We start from the raw sequence: 21,753 nt of genomic DNA, 5'->3' as shown, positions 1-21,753 counted from the left end.
CATGATGATTACTGGCACATTATCCCTTTGATTTTCTCAAAAGAGAAAACCCAAATCAGTAGATCTTGCCAAAATTAACACTTGACATTGTTTATTCCCCTTATTTACAGCTAGCGTGTGGCTCATCGGCTGTAACTACTAGTCCTCACACTGGGAGGAAAACCTTGCATCATGAAGTAGAATCAACGTCGGCTTCTATAGATCAGAATGTGATGTTTCATCCAACTGTGCCGTGATGCAGTTCTAGCACTGGAAAAATATCCTGACATTATTTTTATCCTGCACAAACTACTTTGTGCTTTCAATATTAGAGCGGGGAAAATGAAATTGTGCAACTAAAATGAAGCAAACAGATGAAGGACAAGTTGAATGTTTTGTTAACCAATGACAGACTTTTGGAATAAATAAAAAAAAATGAAAACATTTTAAAATCAGGGGGCGGGGTGTCAGAAACAGCAGCGGGCACAGGCACATCTTCACCAACCAATCAGCACACAATCTGTGTTTTGACATGTGGGCAGCATCTGGGTTTGACACCACTAGAAAATGAGCCAGGCTTTTAACATTGCAGGTGCACAGGTACTCCATATAAAGATGACTTCCTACCACACTGCACTGATTGGGAGGAAATGTAATCAGGCATGAACCAGGAGCAAATTTTCTAACAGAGTGGGGTCTCTTGTATGCAGGGCCTTTTTGCTAGTAGAGGAAAACCAGTGACTATACAGAGAGGCAGCTGGTTATCACACAGATAGCCTAGTGCTTTACTTACAATAGCTCGACGCCTGGGCTTTGACAGAGCAACAGCCTCCTGCTATTTGGAGCAGATGAAGAGCATTTTATTGTGCTAGCTTATCCATTCAATTGATTTCTTTCATCACTATAAGCAGGTACAAATAATGACAATTTACACAAACTTAAGAAATCTTCTTTTTTTTTTAAAAGCATTAATGAATTGAAAGATTCAAAATACATAAACACATCCTGCGGGGTAGTCCCAGACTAGAGTCAAGATGAGGTCTGGGACAGAGGCTTTAGAGCGGTCCAACAAAGAAGCCCTCACAAGCTGTTCCCCAAATACATCCTGTAGACAAAGACGGGTTTCCCACAGAACTCAATGCTAATTGTGCGCGGCACCCTCACGCTTTTATAACATCAAGCTAAGCCAAACACACTTTATTCTATGACAGCTGTCATACCCCAGGCTATCTGGGAACCTAAATGCATTATTATAATAAATTACAAGACACACATTTTTTAAGGGATCATTACATGAAAAATATACACATTTACTATTTCTGTCAAAACAAATGACCTTGCTATGGAACAACAAGAAATGGAAGCAGCGCGTTTCAAAACTCTAAGTATATTGAAAAGTAATCATGTGCAATAAAATGAGTGATGACCAAAAAGAAACGGAAACTGAACTATTCAATAAACAGAAAATATCGAGTGCAAGTAGAGAACAAAGGAGGCCACACTCGTAAAGAAGGTCCTGCAAACAGTAAAGATCTGCTGTGAGCTGGGGCACAAAGATACTCCAGTCACTGCACATTTAATCATCAGGGTGTTTAAAACTAAACAAAATCATGCTAATCTTACAGTCCTAGGTTTATGGGAAGTTCTGCAATGGAGAATTTCCTGCATTAGGAAATGCATTTCTTCTAACAAGAGCCACCAGTTCTTAAGGTGAGGAATTTCAGGAAGTGAGCCGTCAGTGGTCAGTGAAACAAGTGTGTGCTGATTGGTTTCTGTTCTTGCAACAGACTGAAATGGTGTCAGATCCTTAGCGTACATTTTAATGTTCTTTCATGAAAAGAATGGCAAACGCCCACGCAAGAGTCTTTTTTCCTACTGACAAGCTAGCTGCTTAAACCTAATTAGAATGTGGATTATAGAACTGTTGCAAAAAATAACATTGATTTTATAGAAATTACTTTCATAGTGACAGATGAGACATTTGTTTATCGTGACTACATTATTACCAATAATTAAATCTTCACAAAGAAATGTAGTGCCTTGCTCCATGTCTTTTCATAGCACTAAATGACAGAATGCACCACTAAAACAAAGACAAGCCATTTCATGGGCTAATAGCTTTTGTCGCATTTGACATGAGAGAGACAAAGGCCTCTTAAAAGAAAGGACTTGGTCTGATGAGAAATCCTTTTTATTTGTTTATTTTCCTGCTCCATCTCTGAGTGGATTTTCAAGCTGCTTCTCTTAGAGCTCTGTCACGTCGGTATCGCAGTGGAAAACCAGCTCAACACTGTGATCTTATAGACTCTTTGATGGCTTGAAATACTAACCTAAACTGGTTGGACGTTGTTCAAAGTATAGTGATGTTGGACTTTTCTTTAATCTAACAGCGGCTGATTCTGAGCATGCTCGAGATTTGGTGAGTACAGTGGGTTTTGGAATCACTGCTCAGTAACAGTTTGGAATAGAAGGAAATTTAAAAAAAAGCCAAAATGTATTATTATTTTTTTACTATTTTCAATAATATTGTCAAATTAGGTATCATTCTTGATGTTCCTACTGTTACTGACAGAGATTAATACTAACAAAGCTCAACTGTGGTCAAGTACAAACCTTGAACTGGGTCACCGCAAGATACGCCAGCTCAACATACTGGAACCAGTCTGAGCTGCCAGGTGTCCGGGACATCTGGCAGAGGCCCCGGTGCAGAAGATCTTTAATTAGGATCTTCAACAGAACCCCTACAGCATTTTGAGGGAGGCTGGGGACATTGAGTTCAAAGTGAGGTGTCTGCAAGAAGGTTGGTGCCAGTTGTAGTGGTATGGTGGACACCAGACACCTCAGGGAGGCGCTACAGGAGCCCTGTTAGGCTTGGTTAGTCTGTGGCAGCCCCAGTAGCAGCGTTCCAAGAGGAGTGAAGTTCTTGAGGTAGCTGAAGCAAAACCTCAAAAGCCATCAGGCGACTCCAAGCAGGAAAGCGGTGTTCTACTCACGTGGTGTAGTGTGGGTGAGGTGCTACTGACTTCAACTAAGGATGTAGTCAGGTGATGTGGGGAATACTTTGAGGATGTCTTCAATCCCACCAACATGCCTTCCTATACCAGAGTATAGAAACGTAGGAGAAGACTCGCCCATCGCCGTGAACGACATCATTAGGATGGTTAAAGAACGTTTTGCTTGTACCTCTGAAGGCTGTCCTTTAGCAAAGCCACGTGGCAAAAGGCTTTCACCTCGGTGGCCTTAGGACGCCATCTCTGCTTTATGTGGATGTGGCTCTGTTGGGTCATCAAGCGGTGGCCTCCAGCTCACACTGGAGTGGTTTGCTGCCATCATATTTACAAACTTAAGTGTCCACGCTGCCCACCCACCCAGCGAGATGATGACAAAACCCCATTAGCCTTTCATGGCAGAGGGACAAAAATGATTTTTCTTTAGCTCCCTCCTACATACTTGGTCAAAACCGGCTTGAGACACAGATCCAATTGACCATTACCCATGATAAAATATATTCTAGTATAAAAGCATGACCCACACATACACACTGAGAGAGAGAGCGAGAGCTGTGCAGGAAGTGTGATTTTATCGTGATGGAAGCAAAACAGCAAAAGTCAGAGGGAATTCATCCAAACGTGAAGCGTAGAGAGAGACGAAACCTGCAGCATCAGAATCTGTGAGATGTCGAAGGTTGCAATACACTGATCACGTATGTCTTACCAGGTAGCCATGTGCTCACAGTTGGACTAATCATGGTTTTAGACGAACGCTTTACACAGTGACTGTGAATGTTCCTTACATAGTGACAAAGAATAATTTCATGACAAGCCAAGCCAATGTCTGTATCCCATGTTTTTGCTTATCTGATTGGCTGAAGTAGGCCCATGGTAAAAAGGGACAAATGGTTAACCCAATCACCTGCCAAGTATTTTCTTGAAAGCAACTCAAACTTTCAACACTTCTCAGATAGTTCTGTGTAACAAAGTGAAGAAAGACAACATAACTGTTATTTTAGAGACATCTCTATACCATGTTAAAGCTCGGCAACTGACCAAGTTACAGTTGGCCCCATCCATGCTGCCAATTATGCTTTCTTTGCTTCTTTGCTCTCTCGAGACCAAGGTCCACTATCATGTTGTTCAAGTTCCAGGATTATAAATGAACTGCAGAGGACACCAGAAACTACAGGTTTATTTTATGGGCCTATATTACTGGAATTCATATACATTCAATGATGTATAAATTCAATGGTTTTGCACTAAAGTCAATCTCACACACTACCTTTAGACTGTGACAAAGGCATTGCCTTTCCCAAATATAAGCAGTATGTTGAAGACAAATGGAAACAAAACACATATCTCCTCCAGCCCCCAGCAGGGCTACACACACTGTGAATGCAGCACCTGCACTATTTGAGAAACACACTTTTCCAAACAGTTACTTGAGATTATCATTTAGCTCTAAATTGCTGCCTCATCATAAGTGTGGACTGCTGCTGTTTGGTAATGTGTTTGATGAGACAAAAAAGACGGCAAAATTAGAGTATTTCAGAAGCAGGATTGTTCAATGTTTTTAGAAGATGGGTTTTATCACATGTTGCATCCTTTCTGCTTAGCTCTCAGATGGCCTGAGCGCCATTAAGTCATTTCCTTCCAGTTTGCTGAGAGGCTTTTAGTCCATGCTTGCTTCTCTGACACTTGCATAAAGAGCAGGAAAGAAAAAAAAAACTGCTCGCTGGCCTCCTGGCTCAGGGCTTCTGCAGCAGCCCAGCCAAGACTCAACATCACACAGCTAAGTGGAAGCAGCACAAACCCTTTTAAAACCTCATGCTCTGCTCCTAAACCGGGCTGCAACTATTCATCGAGTCATTCCAATAATATGATTATAAATAAACTCGATGCAGGACGCCTTGATCAAAGCTCCTGATCAACAAACTCTGACGTGAAGAAAAGAAACTTTGTAGCTGCTCCATCCACCACTGTGTGCTTTACACAGAGAAAACCTGCAGTAACCAACAACAAGTTGTATTCAAATATGCAGATGAACTGTTAACCTAATGTGACACCACCTTTAAATTCTACAGCGTGCTGAAGGCTGACGGCAGCCGTCCCATTTTACATGGAAGCCATACCTGCAGGAAACAGGGCTGAGTCTAAAGGGGGGCATGGTTGCGCCAGACCATCAACATTTCAAGGCTTTTGTAACATTTTTAAAAGTCAAATAATATAAAATATTGTAATAATTACATTACATTCATATTTGTAAACATAAAAATAAAAGCTTTTGAAAGCCATTAGAAATGTCCATGGGCCAGGTACACTGTTTTTAGGCTGGACACTGATTTATCATTAATATTAACTAATGTCTGCACCATCATAACATCTGTTTCAGCAGCACAAAAACCTCCAGAAACAAAGTACAGACATATTTTTTATGCCTTAGTTTAGACGGCATATATATCCTATATGGTCTTTGACTATATATATATATATATATATACATATATATATACACACACACACACACACACACACACACACACACACATATATGTATTACTGAATATTTATTACTGCTCATTAATAAGAGACAAGTATTTCCTATCCGATTACTCGATTAATCGATGGAATTCTCGATCGATCCTTTGAGTACTAAAACAATCGATAGTTGCTGCCCTAACTCTAATAATGCTCGGCAAAACAACAAGGATAGAAAAAGGAACATTTTAAGCTTTTCTTTACAGAATTCAACCATTGTCAACCAGGCCTGGACTTAAAGCAAAGAACCCGAGTAGTTTATTCCAAACCCTGATACGGATCAGCAGAAGACTCTGGCTATATGATCAATAACTGACATTTTGCAGTCGTGACAACATGTTATAATAAGAGTTGGTGTGGTTTAGGTTGTCCTTTTGAGGCATTTGTTCAGGATTCTGAGTTTTATGCTCCCATTTGTACCTTTTGTGTGTCAAATTATAGAGGAAATGTCTACATTAACGTAACGTATAAGCATAATGAGGTCAAGCCCATTGGTAATCTTTCAAATGATTTATTGTGCTGTAGATCAACTTTTCTCAGTTAATATTATTAAAATATCTGTATGAGCACATGTGCGTTAAATGTACTTTTGTTTGGGAAAACAGACTTTTTAAATATTAACGTATCAACTATTCATGTAAACGATGAATTAATTAATTTAAAACATTTACCAACCGCCAGACTTTAGCAGCTTTAATGTGTTCATAGAGATTTCTGCTCTCATTTAAATGTGTGTTTTCTTATGTGTTCTTAGTGTTTTATGACAGTTTTTTTAGGAATCCTGTTTAATTCAACTATGTTGATGACGATGACAAAAAGCAGCATTTCAGAACTGTTTCACAACAACTGCTGTGTGATTGGTTAGCAACACTTTAAGTTCACAACTTGGTTTAGAAATCAATTATTGTAATATTGGATTTGTCCTCTTTAGCTTCTGATGAAGTAACAACATCAACCTGCATGTGCACCGTCAGAGAGGTGAGGGGCTGAGGTGCAGCTACTGTCCCTGCGTTTCCTCTACAGCCAGCTGGGTGGATGGTGACTGAAGGGGAAATTCCACAAAGAGAAGAACACAGTCCAACTTTTTATAACTTTAAATGGGCCTACACCAGAATCCTGACTTTAGCAAAAATGAATTACCAACAAATGGACTGACAGCTCAATTGTTTCCATTTTCTTTCTGGGAGTTTAATAACTTAAAACAACTAAATATGCCACAGATGTGCTGCTGATAAAAATATCACCTTTAGTTACAACCATATAAGAGCAAATAACTATAGATAGTAAAGATGGGAATCACCACACACCCAATAATAATTTTTTTTTATCATATTTCACTCACAATATGAAATTATTGTCACATTTTCTGATATGCCATGTGCTGTAATAATTGGTGTGTTTTTTGCTGACAATACGATTGTCAAACATGGCGAGACGGTGACTAAAACCTGCCACAGACAGAGTCTGCTATCAGTCATCATTACCTGCAGTCTGTTTCCAATAATACAGTAATGATCTGTGATAAACCTGTGAAAATTACAAATGTGTTGCTGTTTGCATAGACAGAAATTCACATAAAACAGAAATGATCATTTAACTATTACATTTGCACAACCAGCTGACAGCCAGCTGAGCTTCAGACTAATGGGAACAGTGTGTGCATGGAAAAATGATTTTGAAATTATTTGCAAACCTTCAACAATGTCAACAGTGGCTGCAGTCAGTCCAAGCCAGACTGAATCTCTTTGCATTTGCCTTCCTGTCTGCAATATTCTCACAGTATTTTAATTTAATGAAAACATATCAATATTAGGTGCCCCTGTATAGATACCGTATCACCACACCTATCCCTAATAGACAGATGACAAATGAGAGTCAATGTTTTAGAAGATCTCTGTAAATCTTCACATTTTCTACAGTTTTGTGTCATACGTTTTACAAAGCAATGTCGAAATTCTTGTCACGAGAGCATGAACGTCAGCTTCCCCAACCACGGGCTGCCTCACTCATGTGATCCGATCACATGACAGATCATCCATCTGGCCCATACGACCAACAGGCTGTGTAATATAGTTCTGCCTGTAAAACACTGCAAAGACGCAAACATGACATTTTAAATTCGTGACCAGTTGAGTGTACCACATATCTCCGCACACGCTGAGTATATCTGATGAATAGTTCCGGGACATTAGTGAAAGGCAGCATGCTAGCGTGGCTACACTGCTGTTTGACAGAAATGACATATTCTTAAACGCAGCATGTACAGCAGCAGCTAGGTTCATTTACCGAATTACTCGCATTTAATTATTAATATTTATAAAATAAAAGCTGGTTTGTTTAACACCCTGTGTACAGCACCATAGGTGGATATTTAGCTAACGCTAATGCCCTCTAATGCTGCGTCCCCGTTCAATGGGATATCCAAGACTTAAGCACAATCTTACACCTTTATATTTTCACACTACACATTAACCTGTTGCACGAGTCCGTAAACATACTGTCGCTTGTGCCGTTTTAAAGGCTACATTTATACATTGGGTCAAAGTTATCCCGTTTCCTACCGTAACTACATCACCGAACGCAACACAACAACCTTGTTAGCTGGTAGCTTGCATTAGCAACGTACTTAGCCTGGGCTGAGAGATGTAGTTCCTGGTCACAGCCTGGGTATGTGTCCTCGAAGCCGCTGCCAGGCCGTTCACATCCATCGCCCTGTTTGCCACCAGTGTTGCCATTGTCGGATAAGGTACAGAAACCTAAGAAATCTGACGCTGGTTGACGTGCTTTGCTAAGAGCTACTGAATGACAGCAGAGCGCGAGTCATGTGACACACAGGAAACGGATGTTTGGTAAAGGCCGTGGACTCAAAGCAGTGAGAAGTAGCTGCTTCTCACAGAAACGTAATGAATGTACAGTAAGTAGCAAACGATTAGGAAAGAAAAGCTAACAACAAGGCTGTTTAACGTGAGCTGAAGAGGATTTTCTTTGTAGCTGTAGGATTCCACAATGGGATATTTGGATTTGTTAAGTATTTAAGATTAAATTTAGGTTATTTCATTACAGATCGTGAGGGTAATATATTTTACAACCTACTAGCAAACAAATCCAATACCTAAATTAATTAATGCAGAAGAAAAGCATTATGAAAAAGTTAAAAATGAACTTGGATAAAATGTGATTTTAGTTATTATTTATAAAAACATGCTCACTGTGAAGGAATGAAGAAATCTTTGCCTGCATTGTAAAACTGACCTCACAGCTGGCTGCAGCTGAATATGAAACACATTTTAATAAATGATTGTAAAAGGGAAAAAGTTCAAGTTTATCATATTATCCATATCTGCCAGCAGCCACACTACTCTTCCTCAGTCTGCATTTCTTAACCTCTGCAGTTTTACTGTTCATGCTATTCTATTTTTCAGATTAGTTCTCCAAACTCTGGACTCTGCTAGGTTTATTTATGGTTCCCCAACTACTCTGCACAGCCAGAAACCTGCCTGGTTCTTCATGTGTTTCTGTAATGACTCAATATTCCATTGGAAGCCACTGATATCAAGACGAGGAACCTCCTGACCATGAATGAAGGCTTTCACCCCAAGTCCAGCACCCTGAGGCTGCTGGACTCCAGCAGATCCCAGAAACAACATCGGAGATCTCTGTCCAGAAGAGCGCAGTCCTAGGAACAGCTAAGATACTGCGCAGGACCCTCAAGCTCCCAGGCCTCTGGTAGAGGAGCTTGAAGGATAGACCGCCCACAGGGGCGAGAGGGCAGTGATCACGTTTTTATATACATATGTTTTTTTAACCACCATTTGTCTTTGACATCTTATTTTTCTAATGAAGTGGTTTGTTTCCTTGAAAGTAAACTCATATTAAAAGGATGCATTAATAGGAACTGACAAGTAGAGTGGTGAAGCATATTATCCTTGTTGTTGTCCAACCCAGATGTAGGTTTAAAACCAGAGTAATCCCAAATGTGCAGCGTGTCCTGGGAAGTTGATCAGATGGAAGCAAACCTGGTGATGAGCAAAGATCGCGTTTGGCCAAAACACTCTACATTCAGTGCGATTCTTACACCAACTAAAAACAGAGCGTTAGCTTGATACAAAAAGCCTCTGCAAGCTTCTAATGATTTGTTTTTTCATTTAGAAAAAGACAAAGAGTGCTGTTAGCTGCAGTGGGGTCTGGTTCTCCTTCTTGTTTTTAACCTTGTTTTTACAGGATTCCTTTTTTATTTCACCTCAGTGTCACAGTTGTCCCTCCAGCACCGACACTGTTCATGAGATATTTAAAATGTGATTGAGATGAAAAGTGGCTCGCAGCTTAAAGAACAGCTGTGTCTAATGTGCTCTTCATGTGTTTCATCTCCCTACCTCTCTCTCTCTCTTATACACACTCACGTCCACAAACACAATGTCCTGCTGAGTGTACTGTTGAGTGAAAGCTAAAATGACATGATTGCACACATTTTCTCTTTAAAATTTTTTTGCTTTGCTGTTTTCTCATTTTGGAAGCTCTGATCCATTCTCATTTTTCACCGCGTGTCCTGTCCAGTAGCTGTAACCGAAGGTGGGTTTTTTTCAACCATGGCCCTTTCACAATCAACACACCGGCAGTTGCACAGAGCATACACATACACACAGCTCTCTCACAGTAGAAAAGCACTACAGATTGAAGTGGTAAGTACTGCCATGGTGAGGCTGACAGCAGCCCCTAGAGAGCTCATCAAAATGTTTCAGGCCGCATGCAAAAAATAGCAAATTAATGCAAGTGAAGGGCTTCTGCCTACAGGAGCATTGCCCTCATTTTAGAAATACCATTTTTCCCCCCTGAGTCTTTTATGATGAGTTCAGAGTGTTATGATTTCCCTCAAACTCCTCAGATCTACCCATCTAGGAAAATAGGTGTCAAAATACTCATGCAATTATTTTGCATGTTGATGTTGTTGAAGGGCTCAAACAGTGTCCTGAATTGTAAACTGCATTGTAACAAACTACTGCAAATAATGTGGTAAACTATGTTACCGTGGTATCTAATAATGTTACTGTTATCGTTTTTTAACAAACGGACAAACGATCACTAACATTTGTTTCCAGTGTTCTAATGCAGTCCTGTCACCCTCGCATGCTGTGACTGGAGAATACAATTAACCAAAATTCACTCTGTCACTTTATGTTATGCATTGTCACGCTGTGCGATGTTATGTTGTTCCACGTTTACTAAGGTAGGACAGCTCTGGAGGTAGAGCAGGCGTCAATCCCTGCCACTAACCCCAAATACCTTCTGATGTGTCTCTTGGAGCAGTGGTGTGTGGTGATGTGCAGAGATGATAGACTGACCATACACACCTCAAGTAGGAAATATAATGTTACCATTTTTATGATTTAAATAAAACACCCCACTGCATATGACATATGAAGCTGTATTATTGGTAAACTGTGCATAGCATCATAAGTAAAACTAATCACTTCTTCTCTCGGTGTTAAATGTATTAATAGTAATACTGTTTAACATATGTTCATTTTTTAGCTCATTTTAAAAGCATATATATTGTCCAGTGTCCAGGATCATATTCTATAAATCATGTCTGTAGTTGCTGTCCTGTAAGGAGCACAAATCCATGAACACAATCTGGGGGGGGTGTTGGCACAACTGCTGGTTCAACTAATAATATTCACATATTCACATAAATGATCATTTGAAAGTGCTGGTGAGCCGGTGCTTTGTCAGCTTCCTTGACTGGATTTGGAAAAAGCGTCTGTCCCCTCTCTATCATCGTCACAGCGTTCCTTGCTAATGTACTAAAGGGTTTATTAAGTTATTGAGTTATTATTATTGTGTGTGTGTCCATTGTTAGATACTCCTTGGCATATTGTGTTTTTTTCAGGCATTTGTTTTCCCGATTTGTTTCTAGGCCGTGTACATGATTTGTATATTTTCACCTATCATTGTTTGATCTGATTCTTGATTCTACTGCAATTCATTGTATTTTGGTCTCGACCAGGCCTCCATTCATCGTCTTCAGATGGTCCAAAATCCAGCTGCTCACCTGCTAACTGGTACCAAATGGAGAGAGCATATAACTCCAAAAAGTTGATTCTGTTCATCTGGACGTAGCGTTTTGTGGGAGAAACATTTCGTCATCATCAGGTGACTTCTTCAGTCTCAGCTGACTGCAGGTTTTCAATCTTATAAACAGTACATTTGCACAATGACTGAAACCAGCCCAGTGAAGGAACAATGGGCTGGGAGGTCAGTTCCTTAATCTTAATTGTGCAAATTGCCATGACCATTGATCAACAACCACTGACCAAAACCCACTGATCAAAGACCACTGATCAATGGCCATGAGTACCACTCACAGAGAGTTGGGGAATGGCTGCAATCACAGCATTGTAAGATGGTGACAGATGTACCCTTAGGCCCCCTCCTCGATTCAGAGATGGTCTTTCCCTTTTCACATAAATGGCCTCCTTGACTCTGTGCTCAAACCAGCGTTCCTCCCTGTCCAGGATGTGTACATCTTCATCACTGAAAGAGTGTCCACTGGCCTGTAGGTTTAAATAGACTGCAGTGGGCTGGTTTCAGTCATTATGCAAATGTACTGTTTATAAGACTGGGGGAACCTGCAGTCAGCTGAGACTGAACAAGTCACTTGGATGAGTGACGAAACGTTTCTCCCACAAAACGCTACGTCCAGATGAACAGAATCAACTTTTTGGAGATTTACTTTCCTGGATGATTGAGAATGCGTCAAGACGCGAGAGCATATAACTCCAGTTTTAGCTTCTCTACACTGGCTTCCTGTCGCCTACAGGATCCAATTTAAACTTTGACTTTTTGTTTTTAAGTCACTTAATGCCCGAGCTCTTCTTACCTGTCTGAGCTCCTTTCTGTTTATGCTCCAGGAAAAACCATGAGGTGTAGCTCAAAATTAATGCTGTCCATCCTACGGACTTATCTCAAATCTCGTGGCGATGGAGCCTTCTCTGTGGCAGGTCCCAGACTTTGGAATAGTTTTCCCCTAAATATTAGATCTGCACAAACACTTGATCAATTTAAATCACTACTAAAGACACATTTTTATGCCCTGGCTTTTAACACACTATGACCCAAGCATTTTGCTCTCATTTAATAGTCTTAGTTATTGTTTTAATTCTTTTATTGTCCTATCATTGTTTTATATTGTTATTAATGTTTTACATGGAAGTTTATTTTCTTCAAGCTGATGGCTAACAAATTCTAATTCCTAAAAAGATTTTTTTCTACTAACTATAAGAGCAGAATCATCCACATAAAGAAAACAGTCAGCAGAAACAGCCTGAGACATGTCATTGACATAGATGGATAAAAATGGTAAATGGCCTGTATTTGTATAGCGCTTTACTTAGTCCCTATGGACCCCAAAGCGCTTTACACTACATTAAGTCATTCAGACACTGGTGATGGCAGCTACATTGTAGCCACAGCTGCCCTGAGGCGCACTGATAGAGGCGAGGCTGCCGGACACTGGTGCCACCGGGCCCTCTGACCACCACCAGTAGGCAACGGGTGAAGTGTCTTGCCCAAAGACACAACGACCGAGACTGTCGGAGCCGGGGCTCGAACTGGCAACCTTCCGATTACAAGACGAACTGCCAACTCTTGAGCCACGATCGCCCAAAGTAAAGGACCTACAGTAGAACAATGTGGTATACCACAAGTAACATGAGTAGTGAGTGCGAGTGCATAGTGAGAGTAAAGGGTGCCTTCTGGACCTAGCAGCAGGCTCAACCAGATAGATAGAAAGTACACAGCATCATGTTGGTCCTCCAGTCCAGTCTGTCATTCAGATGAAACGTCAAGTACCTGTCCATGTTCCCTCCATGAAGGTGACTGACCTAGTTGCAGTTTCTTTCCTCCAGAAATCATCAACCATCTCTTTTGTCTTGCATTACGAAGAAGGTGATTTCTTCTGGACCACTCCACAAAGTTCCTCGCCAGCTCCCTATACTTCAGTTCCTACCCACCCTTATTACAGCAATCCAGGAGACAGTAGAAGTGGTGACACCCATCCTGAGCAGCTTCTCAATTAGCAGAAGTGGTTGGATGGTAGTAAAGGCACTGGAAAGATTAAAAAAACATGGTTTTCACAATGCCACCACTACCATCAAGGCAAAGGTAAGCATGCTCCAACAGGTAGACCAGGTTGTAATATTATTCCCCATAATGAAGTCTACACCGCTAATGAGCACAGAGCAACTTACCAAATCACTCTGTACCCAAACACAGCTTAGAGAAATGGTGCCTCAATCTCTTTCTTCAGATGAAACTCCCTTTTGTGTTCCTCTCTTTCTGGAGATTAATTTTTTGCTAATGAGAATACATCCAAGTGAGGCAGTGTCACTGGCCTGTCCTCTGGCACCTGAGTGACAGGTGTAGACACAGACGGTGCTATAGTCTGATCTGTCGATGGGGCAACATTCTGATATGTTTCCTTACCTCCCCCTGCCAAATCAGGTGAGACTGGAGGTAAATTAATCAACTCAAGATGGCTAATCTAGAGCACTCCAGAGTCACACTGCTAGCGATTGAAGATTTATGTAAATTTGACAAGCAGAACGCATTCTGTGCTGTACAGGAGACACAGCATGGAGGAGACTGACAATGGTCTACAGCCAATCAGGACGCAGAACACAATGCGCTGTAAAAAAGAAAAAAAAAGAAAAACATGCAAAATTGCACCACAAAAATATCCCTGAAAGGGTGAGGCTGCGAAAGGTGAACCACGTTATAGTGATGGACGATAGACCGTCTAATAATGCTACCTAAGGGGAGCAGGTATAATGTAAATCTAAGTGATCCCAGCACAGAACCCTGTGGAATGACACGATTAAACTCAAGTGTGCAAACAAATTGGACCCTATTAGATAAATATAATTTAAACCACTTGAAATACTTTTAATACCTTTGGTCTTTTATAATCTCTGCAGTAAAATATTGTGAGCAGTGGTATCGCTGCACTGAGGTGAACTTTAAGGTCTCAGTAATTAAACTATTACTTATATGTCATGGTTTGGAAAATCTGGACCTAAAATCCAAGCTCTAGCAGAGACGGACCCTCTGGTCTGCGCTGCCCGAGAACCGAGGGTTCCAGTGGAGCAGCGCCAGCCAGCAGGAAGGCTGGGAGCTTGGGAGAATACATGCCCCAAAATGTATTTCGTAACGTATTCCATTACGTTAATTAGTGAGAGAACGTATTCAGAATAATTTGGATTACTTAATATATTATCATGCTTTTTACAACTACATGAATGTACTATTGCTGTGTGATTTATTACTATTACTGAAGGTTACTCTCCATACCAATACCAACTAGATGTTTAAATCTTAATATAAATGAGTAACAGTAGGTGGACATTAGGTAAGGCTGCACTTTTTGCAGCGATCTCGAATAGAAAACTATTCCGCGCGTATATATGTTGGGGTGCCTGGGTTGTCGACCCAGAGTTCTGAGTGTTCATTATTATTGTACTTTGATTTTTGCCTTTATTTATCATTTCTAGTCTTTTGGTTTCTTTGTCAGAGTTGTGCTTTCTGGTTTCTGTTCTGTTCCATAGTTGCTGTATCGCTGTGTCAGTCTACGTCTCTGTTCCCTTTGTTACAGTGCCTGCCTGTGAGTCTGTGTTATGTTTCCTGTTTTACTTTGAAAGTCCGTGTCTCATGTTAATGTGTCTGGTTTTGCTTCCTTTGTCTCGTTAGGCCTGAGTTGCCCCAGCTGTGTTTCCCTCCTGTTACCCATTCCCTGATTGCTCCCTCTGTGTATTTAAGCCCTGTGTTTCTGTGTCCGTGTCGTGATCTACTCTTATATGCTCTTACTCATGCTGTGTGTTTTGTTTGCCTGCCTGCGTTAATGTTTGTACTTTGGAAGTTTGTTACTTTGAATTCAGCGTTAAAGCTGTATTTAAGTTCACTTTTTGTCTCCGACTGTCTGCACTTTGGGTCCTTTTCCTGCCTGCACACAGCCGTTCCATAACAACATAAAACAGGTCCGCTGCTCCGAACCGTAGTAAAGGGACCTCTGACTAATACGTCGGGTTCGTGTCGGGCTCGTAGCTGAAAACTAGCTTTACTTTGCTGTCTGGGTCAAGTTTGTTGCGAGAGACAGAGAGAGGCGTTGAAAGGCTGCTCCAACTGAACTTATTGTTTCGGAGGAAAACACGAACACAGTGTACAGTCGAGTCTTAATAGCTTACTTACAACTGGGCTGCACTGCCCATGAGGCTACATTCTTTAGGGCGATGCCTGTAACACTCTGCCTTCAGATAAAATCAATTTTTGAATAATTTTTAAAAATATTTCTTCACATCATTATGCGGCCCACAAGTAGGGGTGACATGAGCCGCGAGATTGAGACACAGACATTAGCCTAACATATGAAACAGGAAAAGACCACTGTGTAATCCATTTATTTCAACAAAGTAACTGTATTCTGAATACCACCTTTTTAAACGGTAACTGTAACGGAATACAGTTACTCATATTTTGTATTTTAAATACGTAATGCCGGTACATGTACAGATGTGGACAAAATTGTTGGTACCCTTCGGTCAATGAAAGAAAAACTCACAATGGTCACAGAAATAACTTTAATCTGACAAAAGTAATAATAAATAAAAATTCTATCAATGTTTACCAATGAAAGTCAGACATTGCTTTTCAACCATTCAATAAAATTATTTAAAAAATAAATGCATGAAACAGGCCTGGACAAAAATGATGGTACCCCTACTGAAAATAATGTGACCAAAGGGACACGTTAATCCAAGGTGTGTCCACTAATCAGCATCACAGGTGTCTACAATCTTGTAATCAGTCAGTGGGCCTATATACAGGGCTCCAGGTAGTCACTGTGTTGTTTGGTGACATGGTGTGTACCACACTCAACCTGGACCAGAGGAAGCAAAGGAAAGAGTTGAGAAAGGAAATAGATTAGAAAGAAAATCATAGCATGTTGAAGGTAACGGCTAGAAGACCATCTCCAAGCAGCAGATGTTCCTGTGACTACAGCTGCACATGTCCTTCAGAAATTTAAGATCCATGGGTCCGTAGCCAACCTCCCTGGACGTGGCCGCAGGAGGAAAATTGATGACAAATCAAAGAGACGGATAATCCGAATGGTAACAAAAGAGCCCAGAAAGACTTCTAAAGAGATCCAAGCTGAACTTCATGCTTAACGAACGTCAGTGTCAGATCGCACCATCCGTCGTTGTTTGGACTACATGGGAGACGACCAAGGAGGACACCATTGTTGAAAACAAATCATAAAAAAGCCAGACTGGAATTTGCCAAACTACATGTTGACAAGCCACAAAGCTTCTGGGAGAATGTCCCGTGGACAGATGAGACCAGAATTGAACTTTTTGCCAAAGCACATCAGCTCTATGTTCACAGACAGAAAAATGAAGCATATCAAGAAAAGAACACTGTCCCTACTGTGAAACATGGAGCAGGCTCAGTTATGTTCTGGGGCTGCTTTGCTGCATCTGGCACAGGGTGTCTTGAATCTGTGCGGGGTACAAGGAAATCTCAAGACTATCAAGGTATTCTAGAGAGAAATGTGCAGGCCAGTGTCAGAAAGCTTGGTCTCAGTCGCAGGTCATGGGTCTTACAACAGGACAATGACCCAAAACACACAGAAACACCCAAGAATGGCTAAGAGGGAAACACTGAACTATTTTAAAGTGGCCTTCTATGAGCGCTGACCTCAATCCTATTGAGCATCTTTGAAAGGAGCGGAAAAGGTGGTCTTCAAACCGGAAACAACTGGAGCAGTTTGCTCATGAGGAGTGGACCAAAATACCTGCTGAGAGGTGCAGAAGTCTCATTGACAGTTACAGGAATCGTTTGATTGCAGCGATTGCCATAAAAAGGTTGTGCAACAAAATATTAAGTTGTGGGTACCATCATTTTTGTCCACGCCTGTTTCATGCATTTATTTTTTTAAATAATTCCATTGAAGCATGGTTGAAAAGCAATGTCTGACTTTCATTGGTTAACATTCATCGAATTTGTATTTATTTATACTTTTGTCAGATTAACGTTATTTCTGTGAGCATTATGAGTTTTTCTTTCACTGACTGAAGGGTACCAACAATTTTGTCCATGGCTGTATTCCGTTACTCCCCAACACTGGTAGTGCATCAATTACAATACCTCTGGTTCAGGCGATGTGGGATCACATGACGGAGTGATGACCTCTCGCTCTGCTGGACCAGTGACTGCTGGCTCGGGTGGAGCGGGGGCTGCACAGGGCACAAAGTTGTCTCTGGTTGCTCTAGCTGTGGCTCTGGTTCAGTCTGTCTGAGCGAGGAGCTGGCTAACTCCGGCTGCTGTAACGAGGCTTGGACATGGGCTTGCTGCTGCTCCTGTGAAATTATAGTCCATCACTTGACCTCCTTAGCTAATTTTAGGCCAATCTTCAATCTTCCTCTTATCTCAGAAGCTTTTAAAGAGTAGTTGTAAAACAGCTGACTGACAGGGATGGTTCATTTGAAGAGTTTCAGTCAGGTTTCAGAGCTCATCACAGCACAGAAACAGCTTTAGTGAAGGTTACAAATGATCTTCTTATGGGCTCTGACAGTGGACTCATCTCTGTGCTTGTCCTGCTAGACCTCAGTGCAGCGTTCGATACTGTCGACCATAATATCCTATTAGAGCGATTAGAACACGCTGTAGGTATTACAGGTACTGCACTGCAGTGGTTTGTATCATATCTATCTAATAGACTCCAATTCGTGCATGTAAATGGAGAGTCCTCTTCACACACTGAGGTTAATTATGGAGTTCCACAGGGTTCCGTGCTAGGACCAATTCTGTTTACATTATAAACTGAGGTTATTGTACTCGGCCCTGAAAATCTTAGAAATATGGTATCTAACCAGATTCTTACTCTGGATGGCATTACCTTGGCCTCCAGTAACACTGTGAATTGTTTGTTACCAGGATATGTCATTCATTGTGCATATTAAAGAAACATGTAGGACTGCTTTCTTCCATTTGCACATTATCTTTGAAATAAGAAAAACCTGTCTACAGCAAGAATTTCTCCGCTGTGGGATCAATAAAGTCTTATCTTATCTTATGTCTTATCTTAGAGTGATGCCTAAAAAATGCATTTATTCCTTCTAGGCTCTACAGCTGTGATTCATTATTAGCAGGCTGCCCTAAAAACGACCTAAAAATGACCTAAAAAGCCTTCTGTTGATTATAGCGAGAGTACTGATAGCATATTTCTCCCATATTGGCTGCTCCTATTAAATCAAGAATTTAATTCAACATCCTTCTCCTCACACACAAGGTCTTCAATAATAATGCGCAAGCTTGTCTTAAAGACCTCATAGTACCATATTGCACTAATAGAGCACTTCACTCTCAGACTGCTGGCTTACTCGACTTACTTTTTCAGGCCCCTCTTCTGTGGAATCAGCTCCCAGCTTGGATTCAGGAGACATCGGGAGACATACACCCTCTCTGCTTTCAACACTGAGTTTGAAACTTTCTTTTTTTCTAAAGCATATAGTCAGGACTGGATCAGGTGACCCTGAGTCCTTCCATAGTTATGCTGCAATAGGCCTAGTCTCTGCTGGGGCTTTCCATGATGCATGTTTTTGCTTCACTCAGCTTTTATTAGTTATTAGTTACATTAGTTATTATTAATCTCTCTACACAGTGTGTTTTGGTCCTGTATCCTCCCCTCACCCCCAGCTGGTGGCTCAGGGAGTTTTTCCTTCCCACGGTTGCCAAGTGTTGGTTCATAGGGGGTCATGTGATTGCTGGGATTTTCTCTGTTATTGTAGGCTCTAAAGCACCTCCAGGCAATTTTGTGCTTTGGTTCTATGACTTTAAAAGTGAATGGAACTGAAATAAATTGAAAAAACTGAAGAAGTGCAACTTAATCACAGCGCTCAACTTGATGTTACATAGATTGAAGTGGTTTGGCAAGACACCACATGAACATATCCAGACTCAGAAAACCCCTGCTGTGAGTTTAACAGGGATCGTTTTACCTGTCCTGGAACACAGATGCTGGAGCAAGGCCTGGACTTATTTGTGGGGATCTGGTAGCCATCAGAAGATCACGTTTCACCTTCACTGCTGCTGTTTCTGTACCGTGATGAATTCTGAATGAACCATTCCTCCGCAGATGATCAGTTAGACAGCTGGGTCCAAGGCTGGCGTTTTAAATATTGTTTTATTTACTGCCACCTAAAGGCTTGTGGTGCATACCCCTCGATAACAGAGATAGATTGATCATATTTAAAATCAAAGCATGAATTAATGGTAGGACTTCTTTGAGTGATTATGTGGAAATGTGCTTCAGACATGCAGATGGTTGGGAGGAAGTAATAATTGAGGTTAACTGAGGAACATCAATCAGAGAGAAAAAAGTCTAAATAAATATGAATAGTTTTAAAGTTGTACTTAATGATACGTCTGTGGGACAGGCAGGAATAATTTAAAATTTTATTTGTAAAGAAATTCAAGGAGTCATTACGAGTTAATGTTATAGAAATATTTGGCTAGTGCTCTGACTCTTCGCCAGCCTGAAAAGCAACCAGGGGCTGTTCTTTATGTCTTCAGTGAGCGGTGAATAGTGGGACGTACTAGCTTAACCGAGGGCAAAATACAGACACTGAATACTGGACAGAATGTGGGCTTTCTGTCGTCTCCTGAGTTTAAAGACAGGACGATGTAATGAGAGAAAATATGTTGGTGGTCTGCACATGAAAAAACACAGACATACATGCACTCACACACACGTACCCCTTCAACAACCCAGCACACTTACAAAAACCTCCCCGACCTTCTTCTAATTGGACTAAGGGTGAAGGGAGAGAATGGATGGGGGCCTCCAGAATGGGGTTGAGAGGCATAGGAGGCATAAATGTAACCTTTATTTTTTCCTCTGGAGAGATTCCCAAGACACAGTGGGAAGGATCTTTGGCTCTGCGAACAAAAAAGCCTCAGTTTTACATTTCTGGTGTTATTATTCTGCAGAAACAAGCAGGGCCAAACTCAGAAGAGAACAAACAAACTAAGAGTTTTCAGAGTAGTCTGACAACTGTGTGCTGCAGTGCTATGTTAACATCATATTATAAAACACGACTATTATATTATTATAAGTCTTCATCGAGAGTTGTAGAGGTTCAAGACGTTTTAACAGTGTTTTCATTAACAGAGAGCGAGACCAATGATTACAAGAGGTCTTTGGAAGTTTTCCTTTTATTTCTAATATTCATTTATGTAAATGTGTTAAATGACTAAAAACACGATTCTATGCAAATTTTGTTTTCTTAAAATTTACTGAAAATAACTTGAAATTAGACTGAGAGAAACTTTTAGGAGTTTGTTAAAGTATGTTTGGAGGACGGGGTGAGAGCTGCAGCTCTCCCGTCCAGCCGACTAATTAGTTGGTGGAGCAGGTGAAAAACAGGATACTGGCTGCTAGCCCTAAAGGTTATTGTTTGGAGTTCATAGGAAAAGAAAAGGGCGAACCAGATGTGGAAACGAACGCTGTAGTCAACTGTTTTCTTTTGTTGTGTAGATTTTAGTCAGAAAATACAGAAACTCACATTTGTGAAAACTGAAACGAATGTCTCAACTGAACTGACACCATTATCCCGGAGAGAACCCACAGGGAGAACGTAGGAACCAGGGCAGCATGGTGGGATGGTGGTTAGCACTGTTGCCTCACAGCAAGAAGATCCTGAGTTTGACGCCGCCATCCGCTCGGGCCTTTCTTTGTTCATTTCATTGTTTTAGATTTTTCTACTGTTTCTGATATCTTATAGTACAAAATTAATAAAATGTTTGCTTATATAAATAGCTGTACAGCCCTAATAAAATGTCCTTTAAACCAATTACACTGTCACTGCAACACGTTAGTCCACTTTGCTGCTTCATAGCTTTTGTTCCCTCCAGTCAAAGGATGAGTGGGAATAACATCAGCAAGCATACACATCAGGCGCGTGTAGAGGAGGTATGACAGTCATGAGATTTATCATAACTTAATTTATAGCAACATGTATGGAAGAAAAAAAACACACTTGTCTTTGTCTGCAGCCGTATACATAATATATATCAACATTTGAACCACACGTTTCACAAATTTCAAGATATTTCACAACAACAGCACCAAAGAGCTTTTGATTGAATTCTCAACCCTGCTAATACATTCATTCATTCATTATTTTCCAGATAT

The 21,753-nt window shown here is 40.8% G+C and overlaps 1 protein-coding gene across 1 annotated transcript in view; it reads right to left on the bottom strand.

Moving 5' to 3' along the window:
- Positions 1–8,350, bottom strand: part of atp6v1ba (ATPase, H+ transporting, lysosomal, V1 subunit B, member a) — a 46,121-nt gene extending 37,771 nt beyond the window's left edge. The window contains exon 1 of the mRNA XM_063491540.1: positions 8,137–8,350. Coding sequence (XP_063347610.1) covers positions 8,137–8,245 — 109 coding nt within the window. The 5' untranslated portion in view covers positions 8,246–8,350. The remainder of the gene's footprint in view (positions 1–8,136) is intronic.
- Between the last annotated feature and the right edge of the window lie 13,403 nt (positions 8,351–21,753).

This window comes from Pelmatolapia mariae, linkage group LG13 (assembly GCF_036321145.2).
Source record: "Pelmatolapia mariae isolate MD_Pm_ZW linkage group LG13, Pm_UMD_F_2, whole genome shotgun sequence".
Lineage (NCBI taxonomy): Eukaryota > Metazoa > Chordata > Actinopteri > Cichliformes > Cichlidae > Pelmatolapia > Pelmatolapia mariae.
This window is presented reverse-complemented; position numbering and strand designations above follow the sequence as displayed.